The 14,402-nt window shown below is 55.0% G+C and overlaps 1 protein-coding gene across 3 annotated transcripts in view; it reads left to right on the top strand.

Annotated features, from left to right (window-relative positions):
* The window catches only part of CDH4 (cadherin 4), a 432,992-nt gene that overhangs the window by 395,390 nt on the left and 23,200 nt on the right, over window positions 1–14,402 (top strand). For all 3 annotated transcript variants that reach the window (XM_033094686.1, XM_033094688.1, XM_033094687.1), the window contains exon 7: window positions 6,618–6,790. In XM_033094686.1, coding sequence (XP_032950577.1) covers window positions 6,618–6,790 — 173 coding nt within the window. The remainder of the gene's footprint in view (window positions 1–6,617; window positions 6,791–14,402) is intronic.

Genomic DNA, 14,402 nt, shown 5'->3' with positions numbered 1-14,402 from the left:
CACACCTCTGCAGACACACGGGGCCGGCCCTGCCCACGCCCCAGGTGCCCAGCTTGAAGCCTTGCCACAAGCCAAGGAACACCAAAAATTGCCACCAGAAGCTGGGAGAGGCAGGAAGGCCGCCCCCGCCCCCCGCCTCCCGCCAGCCCTGTCATCAGGGATTTTCTTCATCTGTTCTGTTCAATGCCGGAAGCAGGGCTTGGCACATAGTAGGTGTTCAGGAAATACCTGCTGGGGATTTCACCCTTTGCTGTCAGGAACCATGTCAGCATGGGCAGCGGGGACACGACTAGTCTTTCTTGCACATCTGTGACTTTTGTCTTCAAGATAAACTCCTAGACGTGGATTTGCTGAATGGGCACATTTGAAGGCCGTTTTGGAAACAGATGGGCAAACTGCCTCCAAAGCTGAGGCTGTCTGCTCTCGGAGGCTGTGGGGGCAGGTCCCCTAGGTAGCCCTGCCATTAGCCACCATCATTATTTTAAAATAGTGTTTGCTCATTGGTGTGTGGAATTGTGTTCCCATCTTTGATCAATAATAAAGTTGGTTTTAAAAAGCAGGAGGAGCTAAAGCTCCTCAGTGGTGGAGCTCTGACGCTGAGGCCCCCTGGCTGGAGACGCTGACCCGAAGCGTGTCCAGGGGTGAGGGTGCCAGGGTTCTTCCTGCGTTGTGCCTCCGATACTTCCCAAGGAACATGCACTGCTCACTCTGAGTGTGTTTTATTTTTGTGACCATTAAGCAGTTACCAGAGTGTCATTGGTTTTTAAACGCGGATTCCTGAGCAAAGGAGCTGGATGCCCAGATCTGGCAGGATTTTGTAATGAGCCGGGAACCGAAGGGCAGCTCAGGTGAAGGTCACAGCCACCCTGGTCTGTCTGGGCTGAAGACAGTGGGCAGTTACTTTATGGCCTGTGTGTGGGTCTGGGGGCCGAGGGCGTTGGGCCCCTTGCTTCTCCATCTTCTCCGACTCTGCATACCGTGGAGCCTAGGTCGGCAGCCATCGTCCTGTGGGTGCAGCATGGGGGTGCAGCCCCTCGCTCATCTGGCCCCTGGTGCTGCCCCATGGAAGGAAGGCAAGGATCTTCCTTCCAGGGAGCCGCCTTGGAGGGGGGACCTGACGTGCGGGAGGGCTCTTCCCTTCACTTGCTCACCTACATTCCAACGTGGTGTTTCACTCGCGAGTCCCACGTGAGGGGTGGACGGTGAACCTCATCCCAGCAAGCAGACGAGAGCACGTTACCCCAGAAGCGTGCTCCTGGCTCTCTCCGTGCCAAGACAGCCACTGCTGGTGGCAGCTGGTGAGGCCACGGTGAAAAAGCAAAGCCTCTCAGTGTGGCAACCTTTCGCATGAAGATAAATATATTTAGTGCAAAGGACTGACCTTTATTCATTCTCTTATTTGGGGGTTAAAATATTTTTTCTTTCATAAAACCAGTGAGCTGGATGTATACAAGCATGCACTCTGCCCCTTCCCCATCAATCATCTGTTTGTTTCTCTTCCCCTCCATCTTCTCCACGTCCCTCCCCCACTGCGCCATCACAACGGCCAAGCACCTACCTGTGCCAGGCACATGCGCCATCTCAGCAGCTCGTCACTCGTTTCACAGATGACAACCTCCCAGAGTCTGGGCGCCTAGGGCACAGGGGAGCAGCGAGTGGCGGCCAGATTCCACCCCACCAAGGCCAGCTGACCGCCCCGCTCTCCCCTTTTGTGCAGATGCGGTTTCCAGTAGCTCCTTAGCTTCAAGAAGGTGGTAAGACGGTAACAGGCCTCAGTCAGGCATGTTGTTCACTTTGCAAGTGAAATTCTGCACGTGTTGTTTGTTTATTGTTTGTGTGTTTAAGCGGCTTCAAAACCCCGCAAGGCAAAATTGTTTTTTTATGCAATTCGTATTGTTGAGATGTATCCATACATTTATCCTTTATATAAACATTTATACACAAATACTCAGACACACACGAGCAAACACATGTATATACAGACTCTGCTCATGCCTTCCTGTATTTCTGAGCTGTCCTCTGGGATCACTATCTTTCTGCCTGAAAGCATTTACTTCAGTGCAGGTCTCCACGTGATGAATTATCTCTTTTTTGATTGTCTAAATATGTCTTTATTTCACTTTTATTTTTAGGAAGCTTTTCTCAAAGAACAACGAATTCTGGGTTTTCCATCATTTTCTTTCAGCACTTTCTTTCACTCCCTTTTTTTCTAGCTTCCATTACTTCTATTGGGAAATCAGTCTTAAGTCTTCTTATTGCTCTGTTAAAAGTTTTATACCATTTTAAAAATTCTCTACCTGCTTTTAAATTTTTAATCTTTGGCTTTTATCAGTTTCACTGTGATGTGACTCACTGTGATTTTCCTTATATTTATCCCACTTAGACGTTATAGTGCTTCTTGAATCTGTGGCTTGATATCTTTTCTTTTGGAAAATTTTCAGCTATTCTCTCTTCAAATATTGCTTCTGCCCCATTCTCTCTTTTTGACCCTTTGGGGACTCCAATTATACATATGAAGGACTTACATATGGTTCTTATGCTGTGGTCTGGATATTTCCATTGATAAATCTTCCAATTCACTAACTCTCCCTTTAGTTATATTTTAACCTATAATATAAACCTATAATGCTGTCAGAAATTCATTCACATTCTTAACTTCAACTATTTTTAAAATATAAGTTTGCTGTTCTGTATATTTTTTAATAATTTCTGGTTTTCCAACAGAATTTTCTGTCTCATCCTTTTAGTTCCTTAAACATAGTAAGTTGTGTTTATTTTTAAATCTGCTTCTGACTACTCCGTTATCTCAATCTCCTCTGGGTCTGGTTATTGTCTATTTTTTTCCCTTATTTTCAGTCAGGTTTTGTCTTCTTGTATACCTAGTTAATTAAGTGCTGTGGCTTGTGTATGAATAATCGCAGAGATAATTTAAGGCTATGCAGGATGTTATCTTTCTCCACAGAAAGTTTAATTTTGCCCCTGGAAGGGATACTAGCAACCTCAGATCATCTTAATCTAAGTTGCCTTCATTAGAGCTGTGCGTCTGTCTGTTTGGACTGTGTATTTCCACTTCACCCTCACTCCTAAGGTGCTTCTTGAATCTGTGGCTTGATATCTTTTCTTTTGGAAAATTTTCAGCTATTCTGTCTTCAAATATTGCTTCAGGGTTCAACCCAAAGACTAGAGACTTTTCCAGGCATCTTCCTCCTCGGCAAGCCCTACGCTCAGCTTTACTCCCAGCCCCATAAGTCTGTTGAAAGTTCGATGCAGCTCTTCAGCTGTCGGCAGCCAATTTTGGAACCAGCAAATGTCTCGAGAGAAAAGATGGGCATCAGTTTGTCCTGTTCTGCCAGCCCCACAGTCTGCACTATGTAGTTACTCTATTGTGTCTTTAATCAAATGTTTTTATGTTATATTTTATCTAGCTTTTCTAGTTTTCCTCAGGGAGAAGATTGGTTTAAAAACATAGTCCAGCATTTACTAAAAATAAAACGTCCTGGATTTCTTTTAAATACTTTATTTCCCTCTGGGGAAGTTCTACTGATAATTAAATTCATTAAAATTGGGTTTATACACAACTCTGAGAATGTATTCATTGCATGAAGTAAGGTTGGTGTGTTTGTTTGGAGAGCTTTTATGTAGGGCTCGCAAAACAGGAAGCTCTTTACTGTTTTCCCCTAGAAGACACGTCACAAGGATGTGTTGGGTGAATGAATGAATGAACAAATGTCCTAGTGGGTGCAACGTCTTCTTGCCTGATTACAACAAATCCTCTACAAAATCCAGTAGGTGAATTAGCCTTCTTACCACCCATTCTCCACCCACTAAGAGTCCTGGCTTCTCACAGTCTGTTTTCTCCGTGTGTCTTAAAAACATAGACTCAATCACATCATTCCCCTGATAAAAATCCAGTACTCGCTTCCCTGTGATCTTAAGAGAAAGTCCAGAATCCCATGGGCCCAGCGCATGTCTAACCCCACCACGTGCCCTGCCCCCTCTCTGCTCCCTGCCCCAGAGCCTTTGCCGCCTTCCCAGACTCCTCCCACTCCCCTGCCACCCCGACCTTCATCTCTCAGAGAGGCCTTTCCTGGTTCCTCTGTAGTTCCCTCTTCTCACCTAGTTAGTCTGCGTGTTTGTTCATCACACATATGTTGTATCCCCTGCAAAGCACTTACCACAGCTTGCAGTGACCTGTTTCTGTCCCTGTTTGTTTTGCCTTCCCTCACTAACCTGTTAGTGGAATACAGTGTCTGCCCGGTTGTACTCATTGCGATATCCTGAGTGCAGAGCCTGGTGTCCGCCCACAGCAAGTGCTTAGTCAGTAACTGTAGGGCGAGTATCCCCGGACAGTGGGGTATTACTCAGCCATAAAAAGGAATGAAGTTTGAAAGCATTAGGCTCGGTGAGAGAAGCCCCAAAGTGTACAATTCATTTCTATGAAGTGTCCAGAGGAGGCAAATCCACAGAGACAGAGGGTAGATTAATGGTTGCAGGCGCTGGGGGAGGGGGTGGGGAGACACTCTGGGTACAGATTTCTTTGGGGCGATGCAAATGTGCCAGAATTAGATACGTTTCTGTGGACAGCGTCACAGCTTTGTGGCAATACTAAACCCCTTGACTTGCGTACTCTAAAAGGGTGAATTTTATCGTATGTGAATTACATCTCAATAAAAATGCGTGTATTTATGGAGTGGACGGGTGGGAGGGGTTCTGGCGCTGATGCCCGTCGGCCCCTCTCCCGGCCCCTGCCCGGGCGGCAACGTCTCGTCTTCAGTGAGAAAAGTCTGAACCCGAACGGCTTTCCCTCCACAGACGCGAGTGGAGAAGCCATGCCCTGTGAATAGACTTCCTCCTTTCTCTCTCTGCTCTCCTGTTTTCATAAAAGGCACCTGAAGTTTTCATTCAGGAAAAGCTGAAAGCTAAAGCAGATTGGCAGACACCGCCGCGGGCCCACATCGTGCCTGGATGGGGTTGCACTCAGAAGGCAGGGGACCTGCTCTACACACATGTACGCTCAATGACGAGGCACCTGTAGGGCTTCCCGCAGGTCATATGTCATCTGCCACTGTCTCCCCAGCCCCTGGCACAGTGCTGGCACACAGTATGTGCCCAGTAAGTGGCTGATGAATGAAACCCCCCATCCGTCACTCACCTGGGGTCCCGCCCGGGTGTGGTCCTCGGGCCTGGGGGCCCAGCTGCACGGCTCTAATCCCCAAGCCCAGTTCAGCCTCAACTGAAGCCAGCATCCCCCAAAAAAGGACCCAGTCAAGGATGTCACCCACACTCCCTGCACCCCTGTGCGGCCCCAGACAGCACGTGGTTCCCAACCTGGCAACACGGAGCTGAACTCCGAGCACACAGACTGGGACAGGTGTCCCCAAGGCTCCGGTGGCAGGCACAGGACTGGCAGCTTGTGTCAATCAGAACTCTGGGCTGCAAGTGACAAAAACTCAAACTAAAATGGCATAAGGCGAGAGGGAAATGTACTGGCTCAGGTGCCGAAAAAGTCTGTAGGGTACCTTCCCCTCAATTTTGCTGTGGACCTAAAACTACTCTTTAAAAGTCTTAAATTTTTTTAAAAATCCAAGGGCAACAGCCTCAGGCATGGCTGGATCCAGGGGCTACCTGGCTTTGTTTCCTCCGAGATGGCCCTGTCCTTCAGTCTCATTCCTCATGGCCACAAAGTGGCCACAGCCCCCAACCTTACACGCTGACCCAGCCAAATCCAGTGGCAAGGACAGCGTGCTGATTTCCCAGCAAATACCTCGTCCATTGTCACTGGCTCTGTGTGGCCAGGGAGAGGGGTTACTGACCCACCAGGGCCTCCCTGGAGGGGAGGGGCACACACCAAGTGCTGCTCTCAGAAGGCGGGGGAGATGCCAGTGTCCCCTGCAGACCTCAACCCTAGTACATGGGTGTGGAAATCAAGGCGCTGACTGGGGGTACGTGAGCCACTCACTCAGCTCCCAGCTCTGAAATACAGGGAGTCACTCACCCCTCGTGCCCCCCAAATTCACCTGACGCTTGGTGTCCCACATGCGCTCCTCCCCTCTGAGGGCTCCAGTGAGTGTTTCCCATGTGTCTTTCCCAAGCACTCCTTACACACCTGCTGCACACCCAGCCCTGGCCAGACGGTCTCTCACTGTGTGCCCTCGAATCCCCGCCACACTGGTGGCACCCCGCATGGGACCCACTGAGCCTCAGCAAACACCGGCGGGGGTGCCAGGGGCCACGTGGCTGAGGAGAAAGAGCACTGGCTCAGACCTGGTCCTGCTGCCCCCGTGCTCTTCTTCCTCCTCTCCAGGCCTCAGTCTCCCCCTAGACGAGAAAGAAGGAAGTCAGAACAGCTGGCCACAGAGGACTCTCGAGCTCTAGAAGGGTTTCTAGGAGAAACCCTTCGGTGGTTCTATATGGGGCAGTGTGGGAAGCAGACTTGCTTTCCAAGGCCCCCTGTGATGATTGACAGGCATCCAGCACAGGGTGTGGGGAAGGATGTGCACTACATCGGGGCTCCAGAGAGATCTGCGATCCATTGGTGACGTCTGCCCTGGGGCTGTGAGTGGAGGCAGCAGCCTGTGTGGCCGATCATTCCCATCTGAGCTGCTTTCTCTGTCCAGGAACCTACGTGATGACAGTCACGGCCAACGATGCTGACGACAGCACCACAGCCAATGGTTTGGTGCGGTACCGGATCGTGACCCAAACCCCACAGAGTCCATCCCAGAACATGTTCACCATCAACAGCGAGACAGGGGACATCGTGACAGTGGCGGCTGGCCTGGACCGAGAGGTAAGGTGGGCACCGTGGAACCGGGCAGAGTGGCCTTGCCACTGCAGCCATGTGGGAGAGGCTGACCGCAGCCTGATTGCGTCCCCGGAGCCCGCTGGTCCATGAAGGACAGCAGAGCCCAGAGTGAGTGTCTCCAATGGGGCACAGTCACCGGGGACCCGGGAAGCTGGCCCCAGGACGTCTGTCTCCCACTGTGCCTGGAGGGAGGACGTCTCAGCAAAGCGGATGCTGAGCTTCATTACCAGCCCAATCGCTGAGTGTCGTGTTGTGAGGTTCCTGCTGGTGTGTGCAGAGGTGAGGCGTAGAGGGGCAGAGAAGCAGGGGCGAACCTCCGTGGTTCTCAGGGTGCAGCCATAACAGGACTGCAGGTGTGGGGAGGTTTGATGACCCCCAGGGAGCCTGAACCCCTGGAGCACCTGTCCCACGTCTGACCCTGACTGACGTCCACGTGCTGGGCCATCTGCCAAAGCCCTTGTGTCCCCTCCATGACAAAGCAGGGTGCACAGCACAAAGCTTTTCACTCAAGCCAGGAATCACTGCAGCCAAACTGACTGACCACGTATTTGGTGCCGGGCAGACTTCCCACCTCCCTGACCCCATGAGATTGGCACCTCTGTTATACCCACCCTCCCCCCGTCCAGAGCCAGACCCCACCAGGAAGACACCTGGGAGCAGATAGAGCGTGGTGCCCTGCTGCTGCCGGCAAGGCATTTTCCCACTGAGTATGGGGGCGTCTCCAGGCCCTGGGCCACGTGTTCTCATGTGGACAGTCACCTGCCCAGGCCCCTGGAAGATTCATCACCAGCCTGCGGCACCAAATCCTGCAAGCTTCCCATGTGAGCGTCGCCACCTCCTCCCGCCTCCGGGAGTCTGGCTGACTGGCTCCTGTCTGCTCTGACCAGAGGCCAGTGTGCCCCTGACGTAGTTTACCCGTGAAAGCCTTTGGCTTCTAGGATCCAGGACGGCCCCTAGCTGAGCTCAGAGCACACAGGGCTGCTGTGCCCTCGGGCGTGTTGTGGTGGCAGCGCTTCCTGGCAGTGCTCATCTTGGTGGCCCCTGACGCCCCCTCCATAACAGACCTCATCCCCTAAGTCCCTTAACTATCCCCTGACCGTGTGCTCACTGAGGGCTGCTCTGTGGGCCGAGGCTGGCAAGGGAAATGCGGTTCTCCCTTCCCAAGCTGAACCCCACGGCCTGTGACCCAGGCGGGTTTGGATGGCTGTGGGGACTCAAAGGCCTTGAGCCTGGACCTGACTCGGCAAGCCTGCCACGGCCCGTCTGGCCATGTGGTCTGTGGTCGCCACCTGCGCCTTCCACATCAACAGACGCCAGGTTGTCGTATGGGAGTGCGTGAGGGGCTCTCCCTGGGATCCCTGCATTGTGCCAGGTGGTGCCCCTGGGTGACGGGGGCACTGGGAGGCCACGTGGAAGGTAATTCATGCAGCCCCGTGGCTCAGCAGGAGGCAAGACGGCCCCGAGGTCAGCAGACTAGGGGCTCAGCCAGCTGAGTGGGATCCTCGCCAGCCGTGTGGCAGTGACACGTCAGAGGAACGCTCTGAGCGCCAGGCACAGTGCCTTCTTTCTACCTGTGAAGTGGGTACAGCAGTGCCAGCCCCATGGGCTCGTGCAGGAATGGGAAGCGGGTCCCAGGAGACGGCGCAGGCTGGGGGGGCTGTAGCTTCGCCATTTAAACATGTTCTCAGACTGATGTTGGTGGCGCTGTTCCCGGGGGAGCTGGGCCGGGACCCTGGGCCTCAGCCAGTCCTGGCACCTCCGTCTCACGCACTGGAGGCTCGGCCGAGGCCCCCTCACACAGCCCCACCCCCGTGAGCACGAAGGGGGCCTGCTTGGCCCGGACAAGGCTCTGCGGTCAGGGGTCAGGACGAGGAGCTGTTCGGTCTCGGCTTCTAGAAACCTGCGGCCTTTTACTGGGGAGGTGGTCCCTCGAGCCGTAACGGTGACACTAGCGGGAGGACCCTCAGTGTGAGCCACGCAGATGTGACAAGACACCATCCCTTGTCCCCCCAACCCGGGGTCCCCACCTGCCCTGGGGAGGGAAGACACCCCCTTTTGCCACCCAAAAGACCCAGAGCAATGTGCATGTTTCCCAGGCTGTCACCTCACCTGGGTGTTTTCACACCTTTTGGGAGAACAGTGTCATCTGATGGAGCCTATGTGCGCACGTCCTTGCACACACGCCCTTCTCCAGGGGTCACCGGGGAACATGCTCCACGGAAACTCCTCCCTGAGAAGTGAAGGGGGAGGAGGAGGGCAGGAGACGTGGGCAGGGGGAGGTGGAGGGGATGGCGCAGGTTCTCTCTCACCGGCCCTGCAAGTCCCGAGTCTGGGCTACACCGCCTCAGCTGATGAGTCTCCTGCCCCCTAGAGACCTGGGCCCCCACCCAGCAGGGCACAGGGCCAGGGCCCCCCTTCAGGGCTCACTGATTTGCACGTGGGCAGAGCCTCGCTGTCCCACGGCCATCTCCAAAGAGAGCTTCTGTTCAATATTTGATGAGTGTGGACTTGAAGCAAGAAGCAGAGAGGCGGGGAGGGGGTGGCACCTGCCAGCAAGCCCAGGGTGTCCAGCCTGCTCAGCTGTCATCTGCTCTATTTGAGATAATAAGTAACTGGGCTGCGTGGCCCTGCCAGCAGCTCTGCTGGCGATGTGGGTCTTCTAGAAGGAAGGAGGCTTCTCTGGAGCCTCTTCCCAGAGCCGAAAGGGGACTAGCCACACACCCCTTCTGGAAGGCTGCAGAGAAGGGGAGTGGTCCCAAACCTCGGAAACTCAGAGAAGCTGCTGGTTCTAACGAAAACAGGACCCCCACCCATACTGAGCCTCAGTTTCCCCAAGCTACCTTTGCTGTGTTGGGGGTGATGAGGGGGCTGTTTCTGCTTTGAATTTATTTACAAACGAACAGGCAGGTGCTGGAGGGAGGAATGACAGCACAGACCCGCCACCCCACTAAGAGCGGCGATGCAAGGAGGAGCTGCCGACATGGCCTGAGCATTTCCAGCTTCTTGTCTCCACTCCTTTAGCAAACGCGTGCCCGCACCTGCTGTAGGCAGGGCCTGTTCTAGACCCCAGGGCACCCCAGGGAGCCCCAGGGAACTCAACACGAGCCAGGCACTGTGTGCTGGGACTTATCACATGTTAATCATTGAAACAGCCCTGGGACGAGAATTCTGGTAATAGGGCTTCTTTCCAGGTGGAGGAAGGCACCACTGAGAGTGCATCTGTTAATCAGATGCCTGCCCACCGCTGCCCGGCTTCTTAACCCCTTTCCAGGGGCACCCCTGTGAGGGCTCGGAGCCAGCTGGAGTGGCCGTGCCCCTCCCCACTGGATTAAACACTGGACACCCAGTCAGGTCTGAGCTTCAGACAAGCAAGAATCATTTTTAGTATAAGAATGTCCCATGCAACTTTAGCTGGTCCCTATTTTTATTTGCTCTGTCTGGCAGCCCCCCACCCCCGAGGTAGCCCGTTTGGGTCCGGGCCGAGGACAGAGCAGGTGGCGTCAGTGCTCTGCCCGGGCACCTCTCTGATGAGCCCGGCTTGCTCTTGTACCTCCCTCCTCCACACACCACGGTCAGACCCGATGGAGGCAGAACGAGAGTCGTGCTGATGGGCAACAAGGTCTCTGAGAGCTGGACTTTGCAGATCAGGGAGGCAGGACAGGCAGGGGACATGACATCAAGGACCCCACCCCGCCCGGCGAGCCATCCAGTCTGATCAGGGTGACGAGCCCCAGGCTGGCGGTGCTGTCACCCACGACAGGACATGCGCCCTCAAGTGGAGCTGTCCGTGCTGCAGCTATCAAAGGGGCCCTTGGCTGAAAATGAACCTGAGCACCGGCGAACACCAGCTCCGTGGCTACAGAAAGAGACCTGCCTCTGAAGGTGCCTTCTGACGCCTCCACTCCGCGGCCGCGGGAGAACATGACACAACCCGTCGCCGGTGCCCGTCCGTGCTCCTCCCTCACTTGTCGTCAGTCCTGCGGAAAGCACCCTTCATCACTGGGCTGCCAGGCCGGCTCCTCCCACTCACCCCACAGCCAGGCGTCTGCACCGGGTGCTTGATGCTTCTGTCACGGCACAGAGTGGCCTGTGCAGGAAAGTGCATTGGGAAGATTTGGGCTTCTCGGGAGGACTTGATTCAGTAACCCTGCACAAAAACATGTGAACAAGACATACGGAAGGGACTTGTTGTGTCAGGAGCCCAGGGCAGCGGGTCCCTCAGGGCAGGGCCCCTTCAACACACGAAGGCGAGGACAGAGGACGGGCTTACTCAGGACCAGCAAGGGAGGGACCGGAGACCCTCCCCACAACCGCCCCACGTCCCTCCACACCGAGCTTCTAGTCGCTCCAGGGAGATCCGTGCACCAAGGAGCAGCCGCCCCGTGGCGACACTCACGTCCCAGCCACGGCCCTGCACTGCCATGTGCCCAGTGCACTGCGCCCTTGCTAGGCACCTGGCTGCCGGGCCGAGGACAGAGCAGCAGGTGTTCTCAGAAACACTGAAAATGCACCAGCGTGCTGTCACTCAGCCCCCTCATCCCAGCTGGGCGGGAAGGAAGCAGCTCAGGGGTCCCGACAGCACATGGCCGCTCCAGCCTCTGCTGGCTCTCGGCTCCAGCCTGCCGGGGGGGCCTGGCCTCCTGTGGGCACCTGCCTCAGGTGTCTGCCAAGTCGGTCAAGACGCAGGTTGGGGGGTGTGCAGGGGGCTCAGCTCTGAGCCCTCCCCAGGGAGATGCCCGTGGGTGTGGGTGGAGGGGACAGGGAGGGGGGGTACCGTGAACACCCCACTGAGCACCTTCTGTGTGCCAGGCACCCTCATTACCAAGTATAAGAGCTCTGGGGCAGCGAGTGCCCACATGGCCAGGACACGCCATTGCACTGTCCCCTTTCTGTCCCCATGACCCCCGAGGCTGCTCCTGGTGGCTGGGAGGGCAGGTCCCTCTGGCTGGCGGGTGGCCAGTCTGTCTTGAATTGGAAACAGAGCTTGCAAGGCCTCAGGTGCTGCATGTGGGGCTGGGGACAGCGCCATAGGTCCCCAAGGCCCCTTGTGGGCTGGGCCCCGGACCTGTGTCGTTCCCATGAGTGTCTTCCACGGATGGAACCGTCACCTTCTCCTTTTGAAGAAGCTGCTTCCCTACACACACAGGCGCCAGTCTCCAGAACCTCGCCCATCCAAGATGCTGGGGAAGCGGCCAGCGAGGGCCCCGTTGTCTTTAGCAGCTCCTGCCTGGGGGGGTCCGAACTGTGCTTCCAGGACAAAGCCGGCCGGGGCCTCTGTCCAGCTGAGGCCGCTGCAGACCCCGCGACGGTTTATGGAGTGATTGGGGGTCACAGGCGCCCTGACCTTGGATCACGGCCTGGCCAGTGGCGTGTCCTCCTTCTCCCCACTATTTGTGCAGGATTCTCTCCCGTTTTGCTCACAGGTGAACCCCCACGGGTCTGCTTTTGCCTTGGGACATAAGGACTGCAAGTGGCCAAAAGACGTTGTGGGGAGCGGACGTGACCTGCTGACCGCTCCTTTCCAGCGTGGCCTGTTCTTCCTGTCGAGAGCTGCCCTGTTCGTCCTGCCGGCCTCCCAGGGAGTCTGAATAGCGGTTAACCGCCTTTGGAGTGGAAGCGTCTCAGATGGATGCCCCTGGTCTGGGCCACTCCGTGACAAACAACACAAAAAGGGACCTGACACCGCTGTTTCCAGGCATTTGTAAAACCACGAGTGGCCACTAGCAGCCAGTCGGAGAACCAAATTGACTCTCGGGCCCCCTGCCCAGCCGGGGCGCCACTCACAGCCCTTTGGAAGGGCAATCCCACCTCTGCACTCAGGCCCAGGAGCCAAGTGCCATCTCTGCCAGGGCTTTGGCCTGTTGGGAGGGTCACACATCGCGCTGTTCCTCCATGAGACCCAGCCTGTCTGGCTTAGGCTGGACATCTACACAACCGAATTTGAGAAGGGCACATCGGCACATCGTCTCCTTTCTCGGTAAGAATACCGATTCCCCGCCCCTGGGGGCAGCAGCGTCCTGGGGGGAAACACCACAGACACTTCTTTTCAGAACCAGCTTCCCGTTTGGCAGATGAGTCGTCTTTAGGAAGGGGCAGATTCCACCAACATAATTGCCAGCGTGTCTAATTAGGCAGAGCTATGTAAATTGAGCATTTCTACATGATTAAAATGTCAGAAGAGACTCGGATAAGACACGCGCGGTTGAAGTGTCTCGTGTGCTGAGTTGGAGATGCCCCTCTCGGCCTGCTTCCTAATTAGGATATTTGTGGCCTGATAAGACGTAAACAAGTTGCTCAAGGTGAGGGGGCTTCCGTTCGGACTGCCGAGCGGTGTCATGAGCACGGAGCCACCACTGTCCTCAGACCTGCTTCCGCGCGCCGCAGAGACCATCCTGCTCTAAGGACCTCCTCCCATCTCTCCATCCTCAGTTACCTTCAGCAACCTGAAATTTCTTCCCAAACAAGGGTGAGCCAAATGGATCCTCTCATGGTCTTACAGGATTTTCAGGAAACCAAAACCAAAACCTTCCGATGTCTGTTCAAGATTCCCCGCTGTACGTGGTCATCAGAGGAAGGGACTTCCCGGACAGTGGCAGGCACAGCTTTTTCCCTGCTGACGGATGTAACGATCGCCACCACCCGCTTCAGTTAATACACTCATGTTGCTCAAACTCAGGTGGAAAATGGTCTCTGGTGACAAGGCCACGTGACCGCTTTGCTTTATGAGACGCATCACTGGAAATTCTGAAATGCGTTTTCCCAGAGAAAGAGCACCTTGTGAGACCACTGGAGACAGGGCAAGGCGGGTGGCGCCCCACATTTCTCCATGGCTGAATTTTTAATCATTTTTACAGAGCCCTGTTTTCCAGACACCAAATGAAGCTTTGTGGTCTCGGAGAAAAAAATAGCAAGTGAGACAAATTTGCCCCTGACAACCTCAGACCGGATGTGCACCCCTGAAACCTTATTGCTTCTCCCCCAAATGGGGAAGGAGAAACATGACCCAGCAGTACTGCTGTCTTGGGCATCACCTTCCCTCTGAGACAGTGGCTTTGGCTTTGCCATCTGTAGGGCTCTCCTGAGTCACGAGGCGGCCTCACGAGCGTGGAGGTACCAGGCTAGCGCCCCAACAGTCAGGACACAGAAGCCCGTCCATCCACACTGTGGGCATCTGTCTGGGGAGCCTCAGATCCACGTTTCTGGCCACACCGAGTCCAGTGCAGGACGCTTCAGCCACTCTCTGCCATGGAGCACGAGTGGAAAGACACCTTTTTTCCACAATAACACCTGCTGAGGGTTTTTCTTATCACAGAAGCAACAGACTTATAGTCGAAAACACAAATAAGTACAAAAAACAGAAGAACAGCCCTGCGTCCGAGCTCTGGAGGACAAGCACCGCCGACACTGTCCCCCACGGTTGGCACACACGTGTGTCCTTGGCAGAAGTCTCCCTCGTGTGCACACACGGCAGCCACGTCGGCACCCCGTGTGGACCACAAACGGACGGTCAGGAGAAGCCTCCTCCCGCGTCACTCCAGTGGCTTCCTGGTGTCCCATCATGGGGACTTGCATGACTTAGTGCTGTGGCTGCACGTAC

Source organism: Rhinolophus ferrumequinum, chromosome 23 (assembly GCF_004115265.2).
Source record: "Rhinolophus ferrumequinum isolate MPI-CBG mRhiFer1 chromosome 23, mRhiFer1_v1.p, whole genome shotgun sequence".
Lineage (NCBI taxonomy): Eukaryota > Metazoa > Chordata > Mammalia > Chiroptera > Rhinolophidae > Rhinolophus > Rhinolophus ferrumequinum.
This window is presented reverse-complemented; position numbering and strand designations above follow the sequence as displayed.